At 38.6% G+C, this 20,587-nt stretch overlaps 1 protein-coding gene across 6 annotated transcripts in view; it reads left to right on the plus strand.

Moving 5' to 3' along the window:
* ccdc142 (coiled-coil domain containing 142) overlaps positions 1-20,587 on the plus strand; it is a 124,939-nt gene that overhangs the window by 42,403 nt on the left and 61,949 nt on the right. For 5 of the 6 annotated variants that reach the window (XR_011885815.1, XM_072256619.1, XM_072256623.1 and 2 more), the window contains 2 exons: positions 11,454-11,540; positions 14,206-14,367. Coding sequence is in view for 5 of the 6 variants with exons in the window: in XM_072256619.1 (XP_072112720.1) it covers positions 11,454-11,540; positions 14,206-14,367 (249 nt within the window). In the remaining variant the exon portion in view is untranslated. The remainder of the gene's footprint in view (positions 1-11,453; positions 11,541-14,205; positions 14,368-20,587) is intronic. The other variant, XM_072256620.1, reaches the window with a different exon arrangement.

Raw genomic sequence — 20,587 nt, forward strand, 5'->3', positions numbered from 1 at the left:
TTCCCACCCCCAATTCTAGTTTAAACTCTCCCCAGTAGCTTTAGCAAACCTCCTTGCTAGGATATTAGTTCCCCTTGGATTCAAGTGCAACCCACCCTTATTGCACAGGTCACGCCTGCCCCAAAGGAGGTCCCAATGATCCAGAAATATGAATCCCTGCCCCCTGTTCCAATCCCTCAGCCACACATTTATCCTCCACCTCACTCTATTCCTATACTCAGTGTCGCATGGCACAGGCAGTAATCTCGAGATTACTACCCTTGTTATCCTGCTTCTCGGCTTCTTTCCTAGCTCCCTGTAGTCTGTTTTCAGGACCTTCTCCCTTTTCCTACCTATGTTGTTGGTACCAATATGTACCACGACCTCTAACAGTTCACCTTCCCTCTTCAGGATATTGTGGACGCAATCAGAAACATCTCTGACCCTGGCACCTGGGAGGCAAACTACCATCCGTGTTTCTTTCCTGCATCCACAGAATCGCCTGTCTGACCCCCTAGCTATAGAGTCCCCTATCACTGCTGCCATCCTCTTCCTTTCCCTACCCTTCTGAACCACAGGGCTCGACTCTGTGCCAGAGGCATGGCCACTGTTGCTTCTCCTAGGTAGGTGTTCCCCTCCCCCCCCCCCCCCCCGGCCCACAACAGTACTCAAACAGGAGTTCTTATTGTTAAGGGGGACAGCCACAGGGGTACTCTCTAGTATCTGGCTCTTGCCCTTCCCTCTCCTGACTGTTAACCACTTATCTGACTCCCAAGGCAAGGGTGTAACTACTTCCTATAGCTCCTCTCTATCACCTCACTTTCCTTGACCAGCTGAAGGTCATTGAGCCGCATCTTCAGTTCCCTAACCCAGTCCCTAAGGAGTTGCAGCTCGATGCACCCGGCGCAGATGTGGCCGTCCGGGAGGCTGGGAGTCTTCTGGACATCCCACATCTGACAGCCCAGTACAGAATAGCTCATAGCTGGGATTAAACCAGAAAATGCTATATCTTTTTAGAAGGTTAGGGAGTATCTGTTTCAAGTCAAAGTAAATGTATTATCGAAGTATGGATATGTCACCATATACTACCTGGAGATTCATTTTCTTCTGGACATTTACTGGAATATAAAGAAACACCATAGAATTTATGGAAAACTATACAGAAACAAAAACTGACAAACAATTTGAAAAGACAAATAATGCCATTAATTAAAATTAAGTAAGTAATTCTGTGGGGACTGAAACAGAGTTACTGTTTCAACAGAACTGGAAGAACGAGAAAACATGAACCTTTTCAGCTGCAAAGAAGGGGGAAAGACAGAGGGAACAAAGGCACTAAGGTGGAGTCCACAACTGTATTCAATGCCTTCCAAGAGAGGGAAATGGCTCACAGCTGGTCTATCTGGAGGTGTATAGACAGAAGGAAGTGATGAGGGCACTGAAAGAGGGAAAAAAAATGCTAGAACTGTGAGATGAAGAACACAGCTGTTGCTGAATACACTAATTCTCTGAAAAAAAGAATGCAGGAAATATTCATCAGATCAGATAGCATCAGGTACAAGAATGGATACTGTATGTTTCGCATCTACTGTTACAGAAGAGACGAGATGAAAACGGTCTTTGAGATTAAGAAGAAAGAATGTGAAATATTAGAAACAATAAATAATAATGAGGAAATTAAAAGGGGTTTGGTATCTTTAAGTTGATAAGCCTGGATAAACTGCATCCCCAGGCAAAGGAAGAAATAATGCAGCTATAGAATCAATTTTATGAGTACCTTTACTCAGTGCCAACAAAATCAGCATTATTAGTAGATCTCTTGCGATAAGAAGGAAATTGGATATTTGTCATAGCACAGCAAACTGAACCACAAAGTGCAAGTTAAGGGAAAGGGAAGGCTTTCAATATGATTTATAAATATGGGCTACAAATACCTTAAAAGAACAGTTGAACTTAATTATGTTGGTATAGTTGTTACAGGCCAGAAATGTTTGAAAAGAACATTTTAACTTGATTTCGCAAAACCAGAATAAAATCTAGTAATACTACAGTCAATAGCATTTGTTAGGATAACATAAAGCAGAAACTACCTTATTGATACTTTTCTTAAATCTAGGAAAACACAGTTTCGAAAAAAAGTTTGCTAATAATAGTTTTGAATTAATTTTTAATTTGGTATGATCAAAAACAGAAATTAATTATGTAGTAGTATCAGTCTATTGTTATTATGCTATGACTACTGAGAAATGCATTACATAAAATAACGCTCCTCAAATGCTTACTCTTAGTTGGTGTGAAAATGCATGAAATGAGATTTGTTGCTTTGTGTCTGAAAAGTTCAGAATGTGATGGTTAAAAATAAAGAAAATTTGCCCTTTAGTGAAATGTCAGTTTTGTAGACTAATCGCCATAATTATTCATCTGATTTTGCAGTAAATTTTAGTTGTGATATAATGAATTGCTTTTCCCTGCAGTCTTAAATTGGTTTCAATAATCCTCAAGGTTTTAGAGGTGTGAATTATATTTCTTTGTTCAACTTAATGTTCTGCCATGAACATGCTAGAGGAATGTATTTTTTTTTCTCTCAGAGACATCTTAAATACTTAGAATTATTTTGAACTTTGAAATATTATTACCAAAGTATGTATATGTTAACATGTATCACCTTGAGATTTATTTACTTGTAAGTATTTACAAGGGAGAAAAAACTACAGTAAGATTTTATGAAAAACTGGACACAAACAGATAACTGACAAAAAAAAATTAATGTTTAAATATTCAGCCAAATAATTACATAGTATTAAAATATGCCTTTAACAGAAAAGGAAAATTACAAGGATTGTATGAAACAGAAACAGGTCATTTGATTCATGCTTGATCTGATCCTTGGTATATCTCTCTACATGAGTGTAACCTGTTCCTCATTATAAATGCATGGCACTGTTCGCCTCAGCTGCTTCTACTTGCAAGTTTTACAATCTCACCACTCAATAAAGGAGTATGTTCTGAATTCCACATTTGATTTCACAGTGACTCTCTCATTACTGTTCCCTAGGTTTGCTCTTTCCCACAAATGGAAGTACACTCTCTATCTGCAATGCAAGAGAATTCATAGTTTTAAAAATTATTACAGTCGACCTTCACCAATCCGACGACCTGTAATCCGGTTCCTTCGCTAATTCGGCACGATTATACTTAATGTGATCCTTCTGTAATTCGGCATTTTCTCTGATAGGGCACTCCTCGGGTCCTGATGGTGCCGGATTAGTGAAGGTCGATCTGTATTTGGTAGCTCCTTTGGTGATTCTTCTCAAAAAAGAAACCTGATCCATTCTAATTTTCATCCTTTTCTAATAGCTATAACCTTGCATTTCAGTTTCCTTCTAAGTCTTTTTGGACCAATGTTTTTATATATTATGATACGTAACTAAAAGTGTACATTGTGCACCCAACAGATGTAAAAATACAAAGTAAGTTTATTATTTGTTACCATATGCTACATTGAGATTCATTTTCTTGCAAGCATTTACTGGGAAAAACAAATACAATAGAATTTTACAAAAATAGTACATATAAACAGACAAAGACTGGAAAACAACCAATGTTCAAAAGAAAACATACTGTGCAAGTAAAAATAATACTGAGAACATGACTTGTAAAGAGTCTTTGAAAGTGAATCTGTAGGTCATAGAATCAGAATCAGAATCAGGTTTATTATCACCGGCATGTGACGTGAAATTTGTTAACTTAGCAGCAGCAGTTCAATGCAATACATAATCTAGCAGAGGGAGAAAGAAATAATAATAAATAAAATAAAACATAATAAATAAACAAGTAAATCAATTGCATATATTGAATAATGTGCAAAACCAGAAATACTGTATATTAAAAAAGTGAGGTTGTGTCCAAAGCTTCAATGTCCATTTAGGAATCAGATGGCAGAGGGGAAGAATCAGTTCAGAGTATTGTTGAATGAAGTTAACCATGCCATTTCAGGAGCCTGATGGATGTAGAGTAATAACTGTTGCTGAATCTGGTGACGTGGGACCTAAGGCTTCTGTTCCTTTTGCCCAAAGGTAGTAGCAAGAAGAGGACATGGCCTGGATGATGGGGGTCATTGATGATGGATGGTATTTTCTTGTGGCAGCACCCCTTGTAAATGAGTACAGTGATGGGAAAGGATTTGCCCCAATGGACTGGGCTGTGTCCAGTACTTTCTGTAGACTTTGCTGCTCCTAGGCATTGCTGTTTTCATTCCAGACCATGATGCATCCAGTTAGGATACTTTCCACCGTGCATTATAGAAGTTTGTCAAAGTTTTTGGTGCCCTGCCTAATCTATGCAAACTAATAAGAAAATAGAGCTGCTGTTGTGCCTTTTTTGCTGGTCCTAGTACAGATCCTCTGAGATATTAATGATAAGGAATTTAAAGCCACTGACCCTCTCCTCTTGTGTTCCGCTGAGGAGGACAGGCTCGTGGGCTTGTAGTCGATATCCAGCTCTTTGATTTTGCTGACTTTCAGTGACCACTCCTAGAACCATAGAACCATAGAAACTACAGCACAGAAACAGGCCCTTTGGCCCTTCTTGGCTGTGCCGAACCATTTTCTGCCTAGTCCCACTGACCTGCACACGGACCATATCCCTCCATACACCTCCTATCCATGTATCTGTCCAATTTATTCTTCAATGTTAAAAAAGAACCCGCATTTACCACCTCGTCTGACAGCTCATTCCATACTCCCACCACTCTCTGTGTGAAGAAGCCCCCCCTAATGTTCCCTTTAAACTTTTCCCCCCTCACCCTTAACCCATGTCCTCTGGTTTTTTTCTCCCCTTGCCTCAGTGGAAAAAGCCTGCTTGCATTCACTCTATCTATACCCATCATAATTTTATATACCTCTATCAAATCTCCCCTCATTCTTCTACGCTCCAGGGAATAAAGTCCTAACCTATTCAACCTTTCTCTGTAGCTGAGTTTCTCAAGTCCCGGCAACATCCTTGTAAACCTTCTCTGCACTCTTTCAACCTTATTTATATCCTTCCTGTAATTTGGTGACCAAAACTGAACACAATACTCCAGATTCGGCCTCACCAATGCCTTATACAACCTCATCATAACATTCCAGCTCTTATACTCAATACTTCGATTAATAAAGGCCAATGTACCAAAAGCTCTCTTTGTGACCCTATCTACCTGTGACGACACTTTTAGGGAATTTTGTATCTGTATTCCCAGATCCCTCTGTTCCACTGCACCCCTCAATGCCTTACCATTAACCCTGTATGTTCTACGTTGGTTTGTCCTTCCAACGTGCAATACCTCACACTTGTCAGTACTAAACTCCATCTGCCATTTTTCAGCCCATTTTTCCAGCTGGTCCAAGTCCCTCTGCAGGCTCTGAAAACCTTCCTCACTGTCTACTACACCTCCAATCTTTGTATCATCAGCAAACTTGCTGATCCAATTTACCACATTATCATCCAGATCATTGATATAGATGACAAATAACAATGGACCCAGCACTGATCCCTGTGGCACACCACTAGTCACAGGCCTCCACTCAGAGAAGCAATTCTCTACCACCACTCGCTGGCTTCTTCCATCGAGCCAATGTCTAATCCAATTTACCACCTCTCCATGTATACCTAGCGACTGAATTTTCCTAACTAACCTCCCATGTGGGACCTTGTCAAAGGCCTTCTCTTCATCCACTTTCCTGGTAACCTCCTCGAAAAACTCCAACAGAATGGTCAAACATGACCTACCATGCACAAAGCCATGTTGACTCTCCCTAATAAGCCCCTGTCTATCCAAATGCTTGTAGATTCTGTCTCTTAGTACTCCCTCCAATAATTTACCTACTACTGACGTTAAACTCACCGGCCTATAATTTCCCAGATTACTTTTCGATCCTTTTTTAAACAACGGAACAACATGAGCCACTCTCCAATCCTCCGGCACTTCACCCGTAGACAGCGACATTTTAAATATTTCTGCCAGGGCCCCCGCAATTTCAGCACTAGTCTCCTTCAAGGTCCGAGGGAACACTCTGTCAGGTCCCGGGGATTTATCCACTTTAATTTTCCTCAAGACAGCAAGCACCTCCTCCTTTTCAATCTGTACAGTTTCCATGGTCTCACTACTTGATTCCCTCAATTCCATAGATTTCATGCCAGCTTCCTTAGTAAATACAGACGCAAAAAACCTATTTAAGATCTCTCCCATTTCCTTTGGTTCCGCACAAAGCCAACCACTCTGACCTTCAAGAGGACCAATTTTATCCCTTACAATCCTTTTGCTCTTAATATACTTGTAAAAGCTATTTGGATTATCCTTCACTTTGACTGCCAAGGCAACCTCATGTCTTCTTTTAGCCCTCCTGATTTCTTTCTTAAGTATTTTCTTGCACTTCTTATACTCGTCAAGCACCTGATTTACCCCCTGTTTCCTATACATTTCATACAACTCCCTCTTCTTCTTTATCAGAGTTGCAATATCCCTTGAGAACCAAGGTTCCTTATTCCTATTCAATTTGCCTTTAATCCTGACAGGAACATACAAACTCTGCACTCTCAAAATTTCCCCTTTGAAGGCTTCCCACCTACCAATCACATCTTTGCCAGAGAACAACCTGTCCCAATCCACGCTTTTTAGATCCTTTCTCATTTCTTCAAATTTGGCCTTCTTCCAGTTCAGAACCTCAACCCTAGGACCAGATCTGTCCTTGTCCATGATCAAATTGAAACTAATGGTGTTATGATCACTGGAACCAAAGTGCTCCCCTACACAGACTTCTGTCACTTGCCCTAATTCGTTTCCTAACAGGAGATCCGATATTGCATCCCCTCTAGTTGATCCCTCTATATATTGATTTAGAAAACTTTCCTGAACACATTTTACAAACTCTAAACCATCTAGACCCCTAGCAGTATGGGAGTCCCAATCAATGTATGGAAAATTAAAATCCCCTACCACCACAACTTATGTTTCCTGCAGTTGCCTGCTATCTCTCTGCAGATTTGCTCTTCCAAGTCTCGTTGACTATTGGGTGGTCTGTAATACAATCCCACTAATGTGGCCATACCTTTCCTGTTTCTCAGCTCCACCCATAAGGACTCAGTAGACAAGCCCTCTAATCTGTCCTGCCTGAGCACTGCTGTAATATTTTCCCTAACAAGCAATGCTACTCCCCCACTTTTCATTCCTCTGCCTCGATCACATCTGAAACATCAGAACCCTGGAATATTAAGCTGCCAGTCCTGCCCCTCCTGTAGCCAAGTTTCACTAATTGCTACAACATCATAATTCCACGTGTCAATCCACGCCCTTAACTCATCCGCCTTCCCCGCAATACTCCTAGCATTGAAATAGATACACCTCAGAAGATTCCTGTAGAATTATGGGTAAACACAGGGTAATGGGACTAGTTTAGATGAGTACCTTGGTCAGCATGGATGCTTTGCATTGAAAGACTTGTTTCATATTGTATGACTAAATCAGGGGTTCCCAACCTTTTTTTTAATGCCATGGGCCCCTATCGTTAACAAAGGGGTCTATGGACCCCAGGTTGGCAAACCTTGTTCTAAATAAACCATAGCTTGAGGAAGAATTTCTTTGGTGTGTCAGAGCAGGAATGCATATTGTGGCAGCAGTCGGTTGATGCATGGTCAAAAATGAATCACACAAAGTAGTACTCAGTAATTTTTACTTTGGTGTGAAGTTATTTTGGAGAAGCATATGTGCAGGAAGCAGCCTTCCTGTGTGATATGGAAGCTGCAGAATCTATCAAAAAGACAAAGAAATTTGCCCTTTGATAGCAAGAGAATGTCATTTGTGTGAACTGATAGTTGTAATCATTTATCTGATTCTGTACTAAATTTCAATCATTTAATGAATAGCTTTTCTTTGCAACCTTAGATTTGTTAATTATTGAAACCGATTTCTGTGGTTTGAATTATTCTTCTGTCTTCTCCTTCAATCTACAAACCCCATTTCCAGAAAAGTTGGGATGTTTTCCAAAATGCAATAAAAACAAAAATCTGTGATATGTTAATTCACATGAACCTTTATTTAACTAACAAAAGTACAAAGAAAAGATTTTCAATAGTTTTACTGGCCAACTTAATTGTATTTTGTAAACATACAATTTTGTAAACAAATTTAGAATTTGAGGGCTGCAACACACTCAACAGAAGTTGGGACAGAGTTAAAATAAGATTGAAAAGTGCACAGAATATTCAAGTAACACTGGTTTGGAAGACTCCACATTAAGCAGACTAATTGGTAGCAGGTGAGGTATCATGACTGGGTAAAAGTAGCATCCATCAAAGACTCAGTCTTTGCAAGCAAGGATGGGTCGTGGCTCACACCTTTGTGCCAAAATTCGTGAGTTGTTAGTCAGTTCAAAAGGAACATTTCTCAACGCAAGATTGCGGAGAATTTAGGTCTTTCAACATCTACAGTACATAATATTGTGAAAAAATTCAGAGAATTCAGAGACATCTCAATGCGTAAAGGGCAAGGGTGGAAACCACTGTTGAATGCGCGTGATCTTCGAGCCCTCAGGCGGCACTGCCTAAGAAACCGTCATGCTACTGTGACAATTATAGCCATCTGGGCTCGGGAGTACTTCGCAAAACCATTGTCACTCAACACAGTCCGTCGCTGCATCCAGAAATGCAACTTGAAACTGTATTACGCAAGGAGGAAGCCATACATCAACTCTATGCAGAAACGCTGGCGAGTTCTCTGGGCCCGAACTCATCTCAGATGGACCGAAAGATTGTGGAACCGTGTGCTGTGGTCAGATGAGTCCACATTTCAGCTAGTTTTTGGAAAAAATGGGTGTCGAGTTCTCTGTGCCAAAGATGAAAACGACCATCCAGATTGTTATCAGCGAAAGGTGCAAAAGCCAGCATCTGTGATGGTATTGGGGTGCATCAGTGCCCACGGCATGGGTGAGTTGCATGTATGTGAAGGTACCATTGACTCTGAGGCGTATATTAGGATTTTAGAGAGACATATGTTGCCATCAAGGCGACGTCTCTTCCCGGGACATCCATGCTTATTTCAGCAGGACAATGCCAGACCACATTCTGCACGGGCTACAACAGCATGGCTTTGTAGGCACAGAGTGCATGTGCTTGACTGGCCTGCTGCCAGTCCAGATCTATCTCCTATTGAAAATGTATGGCGCATCATGAAGAGGAGAATCAGACCACAGAGACCACGGACTGTTGAGCAGCTGAAGTCTTATATCAAGCAAGAATGGACAAAATTTCCAATTGCAAATCTACTGCAATTAGTATCCTCAGTTCCAGAACGATTAAGAAGTGTTATTAACATGCCTCTGTCCCAACTTTTGTTGAGTGTGTTGCAGCCATCAAATTCTAAATTTGTGTATGTTTACAAAATACAATTAAGTTGGTCAGTAAAACTATTGAAAATCTTTTCTTTGTACTTTTGTCAGTTAAATAAAGGTTCACGTGAACTAGCATCACAGATTTTTGTTTTTATTGCATTTTGGAAAATATCCCAACTTTTCTGGAAATGGGGTTTGTGTGACTGAACCAATGTTCACTCTAGTGTTTTTTTTACAGCTGCGCGGACCAGCCATTGCTCTGTGCGGGCAATTTTCACGCTGCCTGAAAACTGACCGGTACTTTAATAAAGCATTATATTAAAAAAATTCCAGTAGTGCAGCAACGAAGTCTATGTATGCTGAAGCAATTCAGTTACTGCGCGGATGTGAACCTGCGCAGCTTGGCGGCAACAGTGGACTGAACTTTATTAAGAACATTAAATGCTATTTTATAATCTAAATATTTCATTTCCCCTTTTAGAACATAGAACATAATACAGCACAGGCCCTTTGGCCCATGATGTTGTGCCAGTCTTTTAACGTACTTCAAGATCAATCTAACCCTTCCCTACCACATAGCCCTCTATTTTCCTAATGCCTGTCTTAAGAGTCTCTTAAATGTTCCTAATGTATCTAATTCTACCACCATCCCTGGCAGTGTGTTCCACTCACTTACCACTCCCTGTGTGTAAAAATGAAGGCCGACATACCTCACACCTTCTTAACCATCTGATCAGCTTGCATGATAATTTTGAGGGATCTATGGACGTGGACTCCAAGATCCCTCTCTTCCTCCACACCGTTAAGAATCCTGCCAGACCCCTGCTGAACACCACTAGTCACGAACCTCAGGCAGAATATGTTCCATCTGCTACCATCCTGTGCCTTCTGTGGTCAAGCCAATTTTGAAAACACTCCGTGAAATTTCCATGGACCCATATCCCTGTAATTATCTGCTGCTGTTCTTGAATGATGTGCAATTACTTTGATAATTAGAGTCATATAGCATGGAAGCAGGCATATATTGGCTTACCAGCCATTAAGCATCCAGTTACACTATTCCTACACCAATATCAATTTACTTTCCCCGCACTTTCATCAACTACCTCCCACTCCACCACCACCAGAATCTACCACTAAGTGAGGGGCAATTTATAGATGCCAAATAATCTACCAACCTCAAGCAAGAGAAAATCTACAGATGCTGAAGATCTAAGCAACACACATCAAATGCTGAAGAAACTCAGTAGATGGGCAGCATCTATGGAAAAAAGCACAGTTGACGTTTCCGGCTGAAACCCTTTGGCAGGACTCGAAGGGTTTCGGCCGGAAACGTCGACTGTGCTTTTTTCCATAGATGCTGCCTGGCCTGAGTTCCTCCAGCATTTTGGGTGTGTTGCTCGAATCTACCAACCTCAATGTTTTTGGGATGCAGAAAGAAACCAGAACTCATGCAATTCATGCAGTCAGAGGGAACATGCAACTTTCATTCAAATGTCACCAGAGGTCAAGATTGAACCTGGGATTGCTGAAGCTGTAAGGCAGCAGCTCTGCTAGCAGAACCACTGTGTCACATCAATTTTTAAGTGTCACAAATCTAAACACTGTATAAATTCTTATATTTAATTTATGAGAAAATTAAGCTGCTTTTTGCTTCTATTTATACTACGGTTAATTCTTTGTTTTACTGGGAAGTCACACTAATAGGTTTTAGCACTCTGCAGACAGGATTTGATATCTAATGTTCAGAATGTTATGAGGCAGAAGTGGAGACAAACATATTTTATTATTTCAGAAAAACTGGCCAGAATTTTCCATTTGACAGAGATTCTAGTGATCTATATTAAAACACCACCACGCTATGCCATCTCTAATCCAGGAGTGCGCCTAAAGGAAACTTGTTGACATTCTGAACTCAGTATATTGTGGTGCATGACATAGAAGGGAAAAATAAAAATCGAACAGTGGAAGGAAATGTTTTAATAAAATTGAAATTTACAGTTTACTGAATCTTTTTGCATGATTGCTGTAATGGAATTTGATGAAGTATTTCAAGGAGTTTTTCTTTTGTACAGTGACCTTCAAATGCTTGATTTTCTTTCTCTTTAGGATTACTGCCAAGTGACTGTGAACCATTTGTAAAGGATCTTTGTATCTCTATGTGGTCACGGATTGCTCTTATTCATTGGGATCAAGGTACTAAAACTGGTGTGGAGGAAAGAAGATAAAGTTAAAGGGGGGCTCAATTTTAAAATTATGCAATACTTATTAGTGGAATAAAGACTTGCAGATGTGGGGTGCAGAAAAAACATACCTCCCTTAAGCGGCAAGCTGCAAATCAAATCTTTGGGAGCCTCTGGTCTGAATAATGACAAATTCAGAATCAGAGTCAAGTTTATTATTACTAGCATATGTTATGAAATTGTTGTGTTTTGTGGCAGGAGTACAGTGTAATACATTAACAAATAAATAAGTAGTGCAAATAGAGAGGAAAAAATAGTGAGGCAGTGTTCATTATCCATTCAGAAATCTGATGGCAGAGGGGGAGAAGCAGTTCCTAAAATGCTGAGTGTATGTTTTCAGACTCCTGTACCTCCTTTCTGATAGTAGTAATAAGAAGAGATCACGTACTGGGTGACGGAGTTCCTTAATGATGGATGCTGCCTTTTTGAGTCATCTACTTTTAAAGATGTCCTCGGTGGTGGGGAGTCAAGTGCCCATAATGGAGCTGCCTGAGATTACAACCCTCTGCAGCTTTTTCCGATCCTGTGCAACAACAGCCCCTCCATACCAGATGGCAATGGAGCCATAACAAATTGTTTATTAGTAATGTGGCTTCATGTTTAATTTTTTGGACTAATGTCCAGAGTATTTAGATTTTTGGCTTTGAAACCCAGCACAGCAGCTGGGGAATTTAAATTCAATTAATAAAGTGAATTTGGAATGAAAAACTAGCATTAGTAATATAACCTACTTGTGTTACTATTTATTGTAAACACCCATATGAGCTACCAGCTTCAGCCAATCTACCATTGAAAAGTGCAGGAAGATACTCAATTTAGGGGCAATATGCCACATCCTATGAAAGAAATTTTATCAATAGAAAGCTGCAGGTGAACATCAGATTATTTAGATGTCTTAATATGTTACACAGTATTTTATGGACTTATTTTAAGTCCAGCGAGAAACTAAATATCAAACCAAAGCTTGAAACACAGGTTAGAAGAGCAACCATAGACTTATAGAATTGTACAGTACAAAGATTGATCCTCGCAGTCCAGCTTGCCCTTGATGACGTTAATCCCTATTACATTAGGCCTGTATTTTTCTACAGCTTTCCTATCAAATTATCTATCCAAGTGCCTTTTAAATGTTGTAAGAATAATAATTTAGTGAACTGCAATGTAATTGAATAATGGTGTAAAAACAGATTTTAGAATCTGCATTTACTTTTGGGATTTTCTTGATAGGTTTTTGGGCCTAATATGCTTTGACTGTGGAGATCTGTTAAAATGAATGTGAAGCAGTACTAATCTATTAAGTAAATTTTGATATTTCTAATCTACACTTAAATAGTCACTGTCTGATGTTTCCAATAATAGCTGGAATAAAATTATGAACTACTGTTTAACAGACCTTTTTTAAGTAAATAGTGTATGGTTCCACAAATGTTCAAAACTGTTTCTATTTCTTCTAATTATCTTTTTACATATTTGAGCAAGTTAGTAAATTTTTGATGGCTTTTTTACAGTTGGCCCTTTCGTATTCTACTAGGCCATGCAAGATGATGAGAGGGATGACAACTAAAAATTGTCATCTCTTGACAATTTCCCTTTCCTTTTTCTATGTGGTGATACTGAGGCAAATTGTAGCATTACTACTGCTGATTCAGCTAAGATTAAGTAACTTCTATGAGGCAGCAGAAATTATTGTGTTATGTTTATGGATTAATACAATGCAGTATTCTTGATTCTTGATTTATTGCTCATACTGATCTAATAACAGATTGCAAAAGAATGGAGGATATTAAAAATTATGTGTGTATAAGTTTCACTCATAATTTAAGAATGCGTATGTTTCTATTTTTCAAGTGATATATATTGAAATAGAAAAATTATACCCAGTAAGGTGCATTGGTTTTCCCCATAAGCTATAAGCATAATCAAGAAGAGATGTGATTATGTAACAGAAACCAAAAACCCATGTTGCTGTACATCTGCCCTGCAAGTTGTTCAGAGAAAGCAGAAAGTTGTTGGAAGTAAAATAATTTGCACAATGATGAAGGAAGGAAGCCCTTTCATACAAGTCTTCCAAAGTAAATCAAATAATTCTCTATCCTCATCCATGAAAACATGGAGTCGTTTTCATATTTGTGATTGCATTCATTCTGTGATATATTGAATGATATATACTATTTTATCCAAATTGCTTTCATGGATGATTGCGATGGGAAATATTCCGGATTTTGGTACTTACTCACACTATTAAAAATAAACTTTGTGTCCATTATTTCCATTTCCATGTAGTAATTTTGACCAATACAATTTTTGAACAAATAAAAAGCTTCAAAATCCCTGCAAGATTGCTTTTAAAGTTCATATCAACTTTTCTTATATATTGTTCTTTGGACCAACATCCATAATTGCCTGGTTGTGATTTTGCAAAGTAGCTTTGATTGTTTTCAGAATTAAAAGCATGACACAAATGCAAGGTTTTGGTTTTTAGTTTGCTTCAGGATGTTTTTTCTTGCCAAAGTATCAGCTTATAAATCATGCTGGTCATTTTGTATAACCTGTAGAAATCTTTTTAAGGCATAACATTTGTAGAATTGGTATAATTTATATTTTTATACATTTTCCAGTATTCTGCAGCACCTTAGGATCAACATTGAAGGATAAATGTTTTCCTGATCCTGAAACAAAGGGAGCTACACAAAGAAGCAGGACAGCAGGGCTTTTCCTGGCACTCTTTCATCCTCTCTGTATAACATTAACCTGGTTGATGGAGCAAGCTCAAAATCAAGGTCAGCAAATAAAACATTGGTCTGCTGAATTTAGAAGGTTGTTTAAATGCTATAGTCTTAAGACACCTTCTGATAGATATATAATAGGTTTTGGTTAACTAGGCCAGGTGCTTATTTGAGACAACTTGTAAAGAACAAAAAATAATGGAGTCAATTGCTGGGATTCTCTTCATTTACTTGGGGCACTATGTCGTTTAATTGGACAAGAGACTGTTGGCGAAATATCTAACTAGTGACAGTCATGTGCACTTGTGTGACCGTTAGATGCTATAGCATGCTTAAAGGAACAGTTTTTTAAGTTGTGTCAGTTGTGTGCTGGTGTTCAAAAAGCAGTGATTTTTGTCATTTTTATTTGGTGAGAAATAAGCAGTAAGACAATTCATAACTGTCACCGTGGTTTTAAGTATTCAGGGTTGGAGATGCCAGAAATAGCTGGGTTGAAAATTAAATGATTTCACTACTTCAGCAAGTTAGGACCTACAAAGAATTTGAAGACATGAACAGTTATCTTGAATGCTACAATGAGAATGATTTGGAGAATGCAATTGCCAAAACCATTGTATGAAGGTAGTCCATTATTTGCACTAGGTGTCTACACTGATTTTGTTCATTTATGGTCAATCAAAAGAATACAACAGCGTACACCAGATAAATTCCCCTGTCAGTAACTATTAGGAACTAATACAAAGTTTTAGAGAACTGTAGTAGTATTGGTAGTTTTCTAATTTGTTCTGTATTTCAGTTAGATACATAATTTGTTACCAGCATGTCTTTTTTTATAACCGTTTCCTTGAAACTGGATAATTGGGGCAGCTGTTTAATTAGGCCACATTGGGCTGATCCTGAAACCGAAATCCACTGTAACTAATTTATCCATGCTGACTTTAAGTCATCAGCTGTGGTCATTCTCTGGACAACAATGAAAAGAAGAGGTTATATACAAAGAAATACTGGTTTAAATTTAGCTTATGAGTGACGTTACTGAATAGCTATTTCCTGAAAACAGCTTCAGATATCTTCCCCTTTGGAGGCATCAGATAAGGAAGATTATAATCTGTATTGGCATGTAATTGCATAAAATTATGCTAATGCATTCCTGTGCGTCAGCCATTTGGCACAGCCTATATGATATTGTAGGATAAAATGTAACTGTTCACGTTGGCCATTCTCTCCGGAGGATAATGCTTCTGCAACATTCACCGTGTCACAACTCCTTAATACTTTAAATGTTTGAATGTCATCCCTCATTCTTCTAAATTCTAAGCAATGCAGGTTCAAACTGTTTAGCCTCTCTTGGTAGGACAACACTTTCATCAGAGGTCAGACCGCATTTGCAGTATTGAGCAATTGTGGGCCCCTTATCTAAGAAAGGATGTGCTGGCATTGGAGAGGGTCTCAAGGAGGTTTACAAGAATGATCTCAGGAATGAAAGGGTTAACATGACTATTTGTTGGCTGTAGGCCTATACTCACTGGAGTTAGAAAGAAGAGGGGAGAGTCTCATTGAAACCTATCAAATACTGAAAGACCTAGATAGAGTGGATATGGTGAGGATATTTCCAAATAGTGGGACAGTCTAGGACCAGAGAGTACAGCCTCATAATAGAAGGTCATCCTGTTAAGGCAGAGCTGAGTAGGGTGATGAATCTGCAGAATTCATTGCTACAGACAGCTGTGGAGGCCAAGTTAATTAGGTATATTTAAAGGGGAGATTGATAAATTCTTGATTAGTAAGAGTGTCAAAGGTTACAGGGAGAAGGCAGGAGAATAGGGTTGAGAGGGATAAGAAATCATTAATGATCAATGGTGGAGCAGACTCGATGGACTGAATGGACCAATTGTGTTATGGTTTTACGGTTTCGGGACAGGACCTGGTGAATATCCTTTATATTGCCTCCAATGTGACTGTAGCCTTCTTTAGGTAAGAGGATCAAAATTATATGCAATTTTCCAGGTGAGGTCTGTTCAACATCCTGCACAATTGCAATAAAATCTTCCTTATTTTAAGCTCCAATACTTTTGCAATAAAGGTCAGAATGCAATTTGCTCTCTTGACTACTTGTTAGACCTGCCCGCTAGCTTTTTGTAATTCATTGTGTCGCAATGTTATGTTGCCAGTTAAGTTAACTTTCTTGCTGCAAGTCTAATTAAGATTCTTTGACATGCAAAAACCTATTATGTGTCACATTAAAATATTTTTTTTGGTGAACTTGTTTCATGACTATTTTTATTACGAAATCACTTAAACAAGTAAAAGCAAAAGATAATGTTTTTATTTTAAAACATGTGGTTCCAAAGATTAGATACATCTAATAATATCAAATCATATTCACAAAATGCTATAATGGTATGGTTGTTCTTTAGTGTTCTACTTATTTAACACTATCCAGTACACATCAAGATAGATTTTAAGAATTCAAATGTTTGGAAGAATAATTTCTAGGACTGTCATCTGGAGAAAAAAGAACTTAAACTTCAGATTCAATTTACATTATATTAATAAATAAATTTCATTTACTGAACATTAATAGAGTAAGAATTAATATTACAGACAGCTTCATTAAGGTTTATTCGTTTTTTGACAGAAGGAAGATAGTGTTTTGATAGCATTATAATTCCATACAAATTGGAAAAAGTGCTTAAAATAAACTCCAAAAGTTTTGAAGTGTAAGCTAGGTGAAACTTAATTTAAACTGCAACTTTTGTAGCTTACCAAATGAGATCATCTTTTCAAAAAATCTTAATTAACCTGGATAGTTGTTCAATGAACCATGCTTAAGTTAATTGAGTCCAGTAAATGAACACACTAATGCACACAGAATGGTAATTTAAGAAAATGAATAATCAATTAAAAATTAATAAATGATTGGAGTTTATCTTCTTGCTGCCTGTCAACATTATCTGAATACAGAAATAATGCAAAATGTATGATATACTCAGCATGTCAGGCATCATTTATGGAGAAAATAATAAGCGTTATATTTCAGGCTGGTGACAGCAATGACAGTTTTGTCTGAGAACAGCACTGGTTCCCTGAGATGCATCCAGTTTTTTCCCACCACCATTTGTAGTTCCACCTGCAGCATGAACACATTTCCACAATACCAAAATCTGAAACTACCCCTCAGCCTTGTGATTACTGACAAGGTTAAGGTTCTGAATTCACTGGAATATAAAATAGTATGTGAATATGTTTTTTTCAGTAGGTTGATCAAATTACTAGAGTGCTTCATGAAACCAACTGAAGTTTAAATTTAACTATTGAAGGCTGTTACTGTTTTGCCAAAGCAGCTTCTCTACAGATAAAAAGGAGTCATAGTTGCCTTCTGTTGAGTGAATTTTACAGGTTCAAAGGATAGAACAACTTCGTATAGTCACTGGATATGAGAGTTACCACCTCAAGCACTTCAGGCTTCATTAGAAGTTATAAACCATTGATGATAACAGATTGAATAGCCATTTGGCAGCTACGTTATTGTGAACAACATTATTTAATGAAGTTCAAAGTTCAAAGTAAATTTATTATCAAAGTACATATATGTTGCCATATACAAACCTGAGATTCAGTTTTTTGCGGGTATTCACAATAAATACAAGAAACACAATAGAATCAATGAAAGACCACTTTTTTCCTGACCGGACAGACAAACGATCAATGTGAAAAAGACAACAAATTGTGCAAATACAAAAAGATAATAATAAATAAGCAATAAATATCAAGATCTTGAGCTGAAGAGTCCTTGAAAGTGAGTCCACAGGCTGTGGGCAAGTGAAGTTGAGTGAAGTTATCCCCGCTGGTTCAAGAACCTGATGGTTGAGGGGTAATAACTGTTCCTGAACCTGATGGTGTAGGTCCTAAGGCTCCTGAACCTTCTATCCTGAGGGCAGCAACGAGAAGAGAGTATGGCCTGGATGGTGGGGGTCCTTGATGACGGATGCTGCATCAACACTCCATGTAGATATGCACAATGGTGAGAAGGGCTATGCCCATGATGGACTGGGTTGTATCCACTACTTTTTGTAGGCTTTTCTGTTCAAGGCCATTGGTGTTTCCATGCCAGGCTGTGATGCAACCAGTCAATATACTCTCCACCACACATCTATAGAAGTTTGTCAAGGTTTTAGGTCACATGCCAAATCTTCGCAAACTTCTTAGAAAGCAGAGGCGCTGCGTGCTCTCTTTGTAATTGCTCCTGCATGCTGGACCTCAGCCTTTAATGTTTCAGACTTGTCCCTAATCAAGCTGTGTTGCAGTTGATTTCAGAGAGTGGTTTCAGGTATTGGTATTTGTGGAAATGTGTTCATTCTGCAGGTGTAACTACAAATGATAGTGGGAAATAAGGTATCCTAAGAACCTAGGAAATTATAAGTGTTATTTGAAAGTACTAAAGCAAAGTGATTTGCATAGATGTATGGCATGTGATTAGATGGAGAAATAAGGAAAAGGCTAGATTTAGGAGATTTAGCCTGTGACTTGCAAGGCAACGACAGGCAGGGGTCATAGCCTGCATAGAGGGATACCTAGTTACTTGACAGTCACTGAGATTATTAAAGCCAAAGTTTAGCTAAGCATGTGCAGTATTGATTCTTCATAATAACATGTACTACTGAGAATAGAATCCAGGTTTTGATTTAACTGAAATAGTGGTATAGTTATCAATCATTCTGCTCCACCACAAGGTGTTAAGGCCAGAACTTTTTTTGACAAGGTTAAGAACTATGAGTGTGGCGCATGGCCAGGTGGTTAGGGCGTTGGACTAGCGATCTGAAGGTCGTGGGTTCGAGCCTCAGATGAGGGAGCATGTGTGTCCTTGAGCAAGGCACTTAACCACACAACGCTCCAGTCTACCAGCAAAAATGCTGGGGGTTAACCTTGCGATAGACTGGCATCCTATCTGGGGGGAGTCTCGTACTTTCAGTTGCTTCATGCCATGGAAACCGGCGTAAGCACTGGCCTGATGGGCCACAAGGCTCGGGACAGACTTTAAAAAGAACTATGAGGTACTACCTGCATATTATCACCTCTCTTAATCCATCATCTGGTCTTTATGTTATTAGAGTGCTTCTTCAAAATCTAAGATCTTAAAGAAAGTTTCTTTAGAACAGAATAGAAAGAAATTTTTTAATGAAACTCTTTAGAACAGAAATTTTCTCCAACTAAGTATTGGAGTTGTAGTCTTCAGAGAGGGTACAGAAGAGGTTCATCAGAATGTTGCCTGGATTGGGGTACATTATGGATTCTTTTTGCTGGAGTATTCGAGCCTGAGGGGTAACTTGATCAAAGTATATAAAATTATGAACGGTTTAGATAAAATAGATGGAGCCTTTTTTACCAGGGTGAAAAGATCAAATGCAGGAGGGCCTAGGTTTAAGGTGGGGGCAGGGCTGGGGGAATTTTAAAGAAAATGAGCAAGGCAACTTTTTAATGCGAAGAATGATAGCTGTGTGAAACAGTCTGCTAAGGGAGGTGGTAAGGGTAGATAAGACAACAACATTTATGAGGCATTTAAACAAGCACATAAATTGGCAGGAAGTGGAGGAATACAAACAACAGGATATGTAAAAGCCAGCAGCTTGTGCTGTACTGGTGGAGAGAGGAAAAAAAATGAGCCAATAATACAAATGATGACCTACAGCAGATCAGGGCAGTGCTGTCACAGAAAGTAAATTAACTGAAGTGGTTGAATTGATATTGAGTCCAGAAGGCAACAATGAGTCCAGACCAATGTAAGGTTATTCCTTCAGTTACTTTGGCCTTGTCAGAATGGTGGATACATCAGAGGGGGAGGGGGATAGAGAATTAAAGTGATATGCAAATGGCAGTTCAAGGTGGCCCCTGCTATGTGATTGCAGGTTCCCTGAAAAATGAACACCCAATCTGTACTTGATTTCTCCAATTCAGAGATCACATTGTGAACGTTGAAAGGAAATCTTATTATCGCAAAGTATTTTGTCTCTTGGAGATTTCTTTTATCTTTGGACTTTACAGATTTTTTTGGAATTTTATAGTGCTTTTGTGGTCATTACTCAGAAATCGGTCCATCCAAAGTGCTGCAACAAGATTCTGTGAATATTTTCCTTCCTTTTCTGTTATAAAATAGCATTCAGATAATTACTGTTTGTTAAATGATTACTCTATAAGATTTTGATAACACAGTATTCTCTTCCTTTTGCAATTTAAAACATTGTTTTTTTAATTATTACTTCAGCTATTACTTTTC

Source organism: Mobula birostris, chromosome 4 (assembly GCF_030028105.1).
Source record: "Mobula birostris isolate sMobBir1 chromosome 4, sMobBir1.hap1, whole genome shotgun sequence".
Taxonomy (NCBI): domain Eukaryota; kingdom Metazoa; phylum Chordata; class Chondrichthyes; order Myliobatiformes; family Myliobatidae; genus Mobula; species Mobula birostris.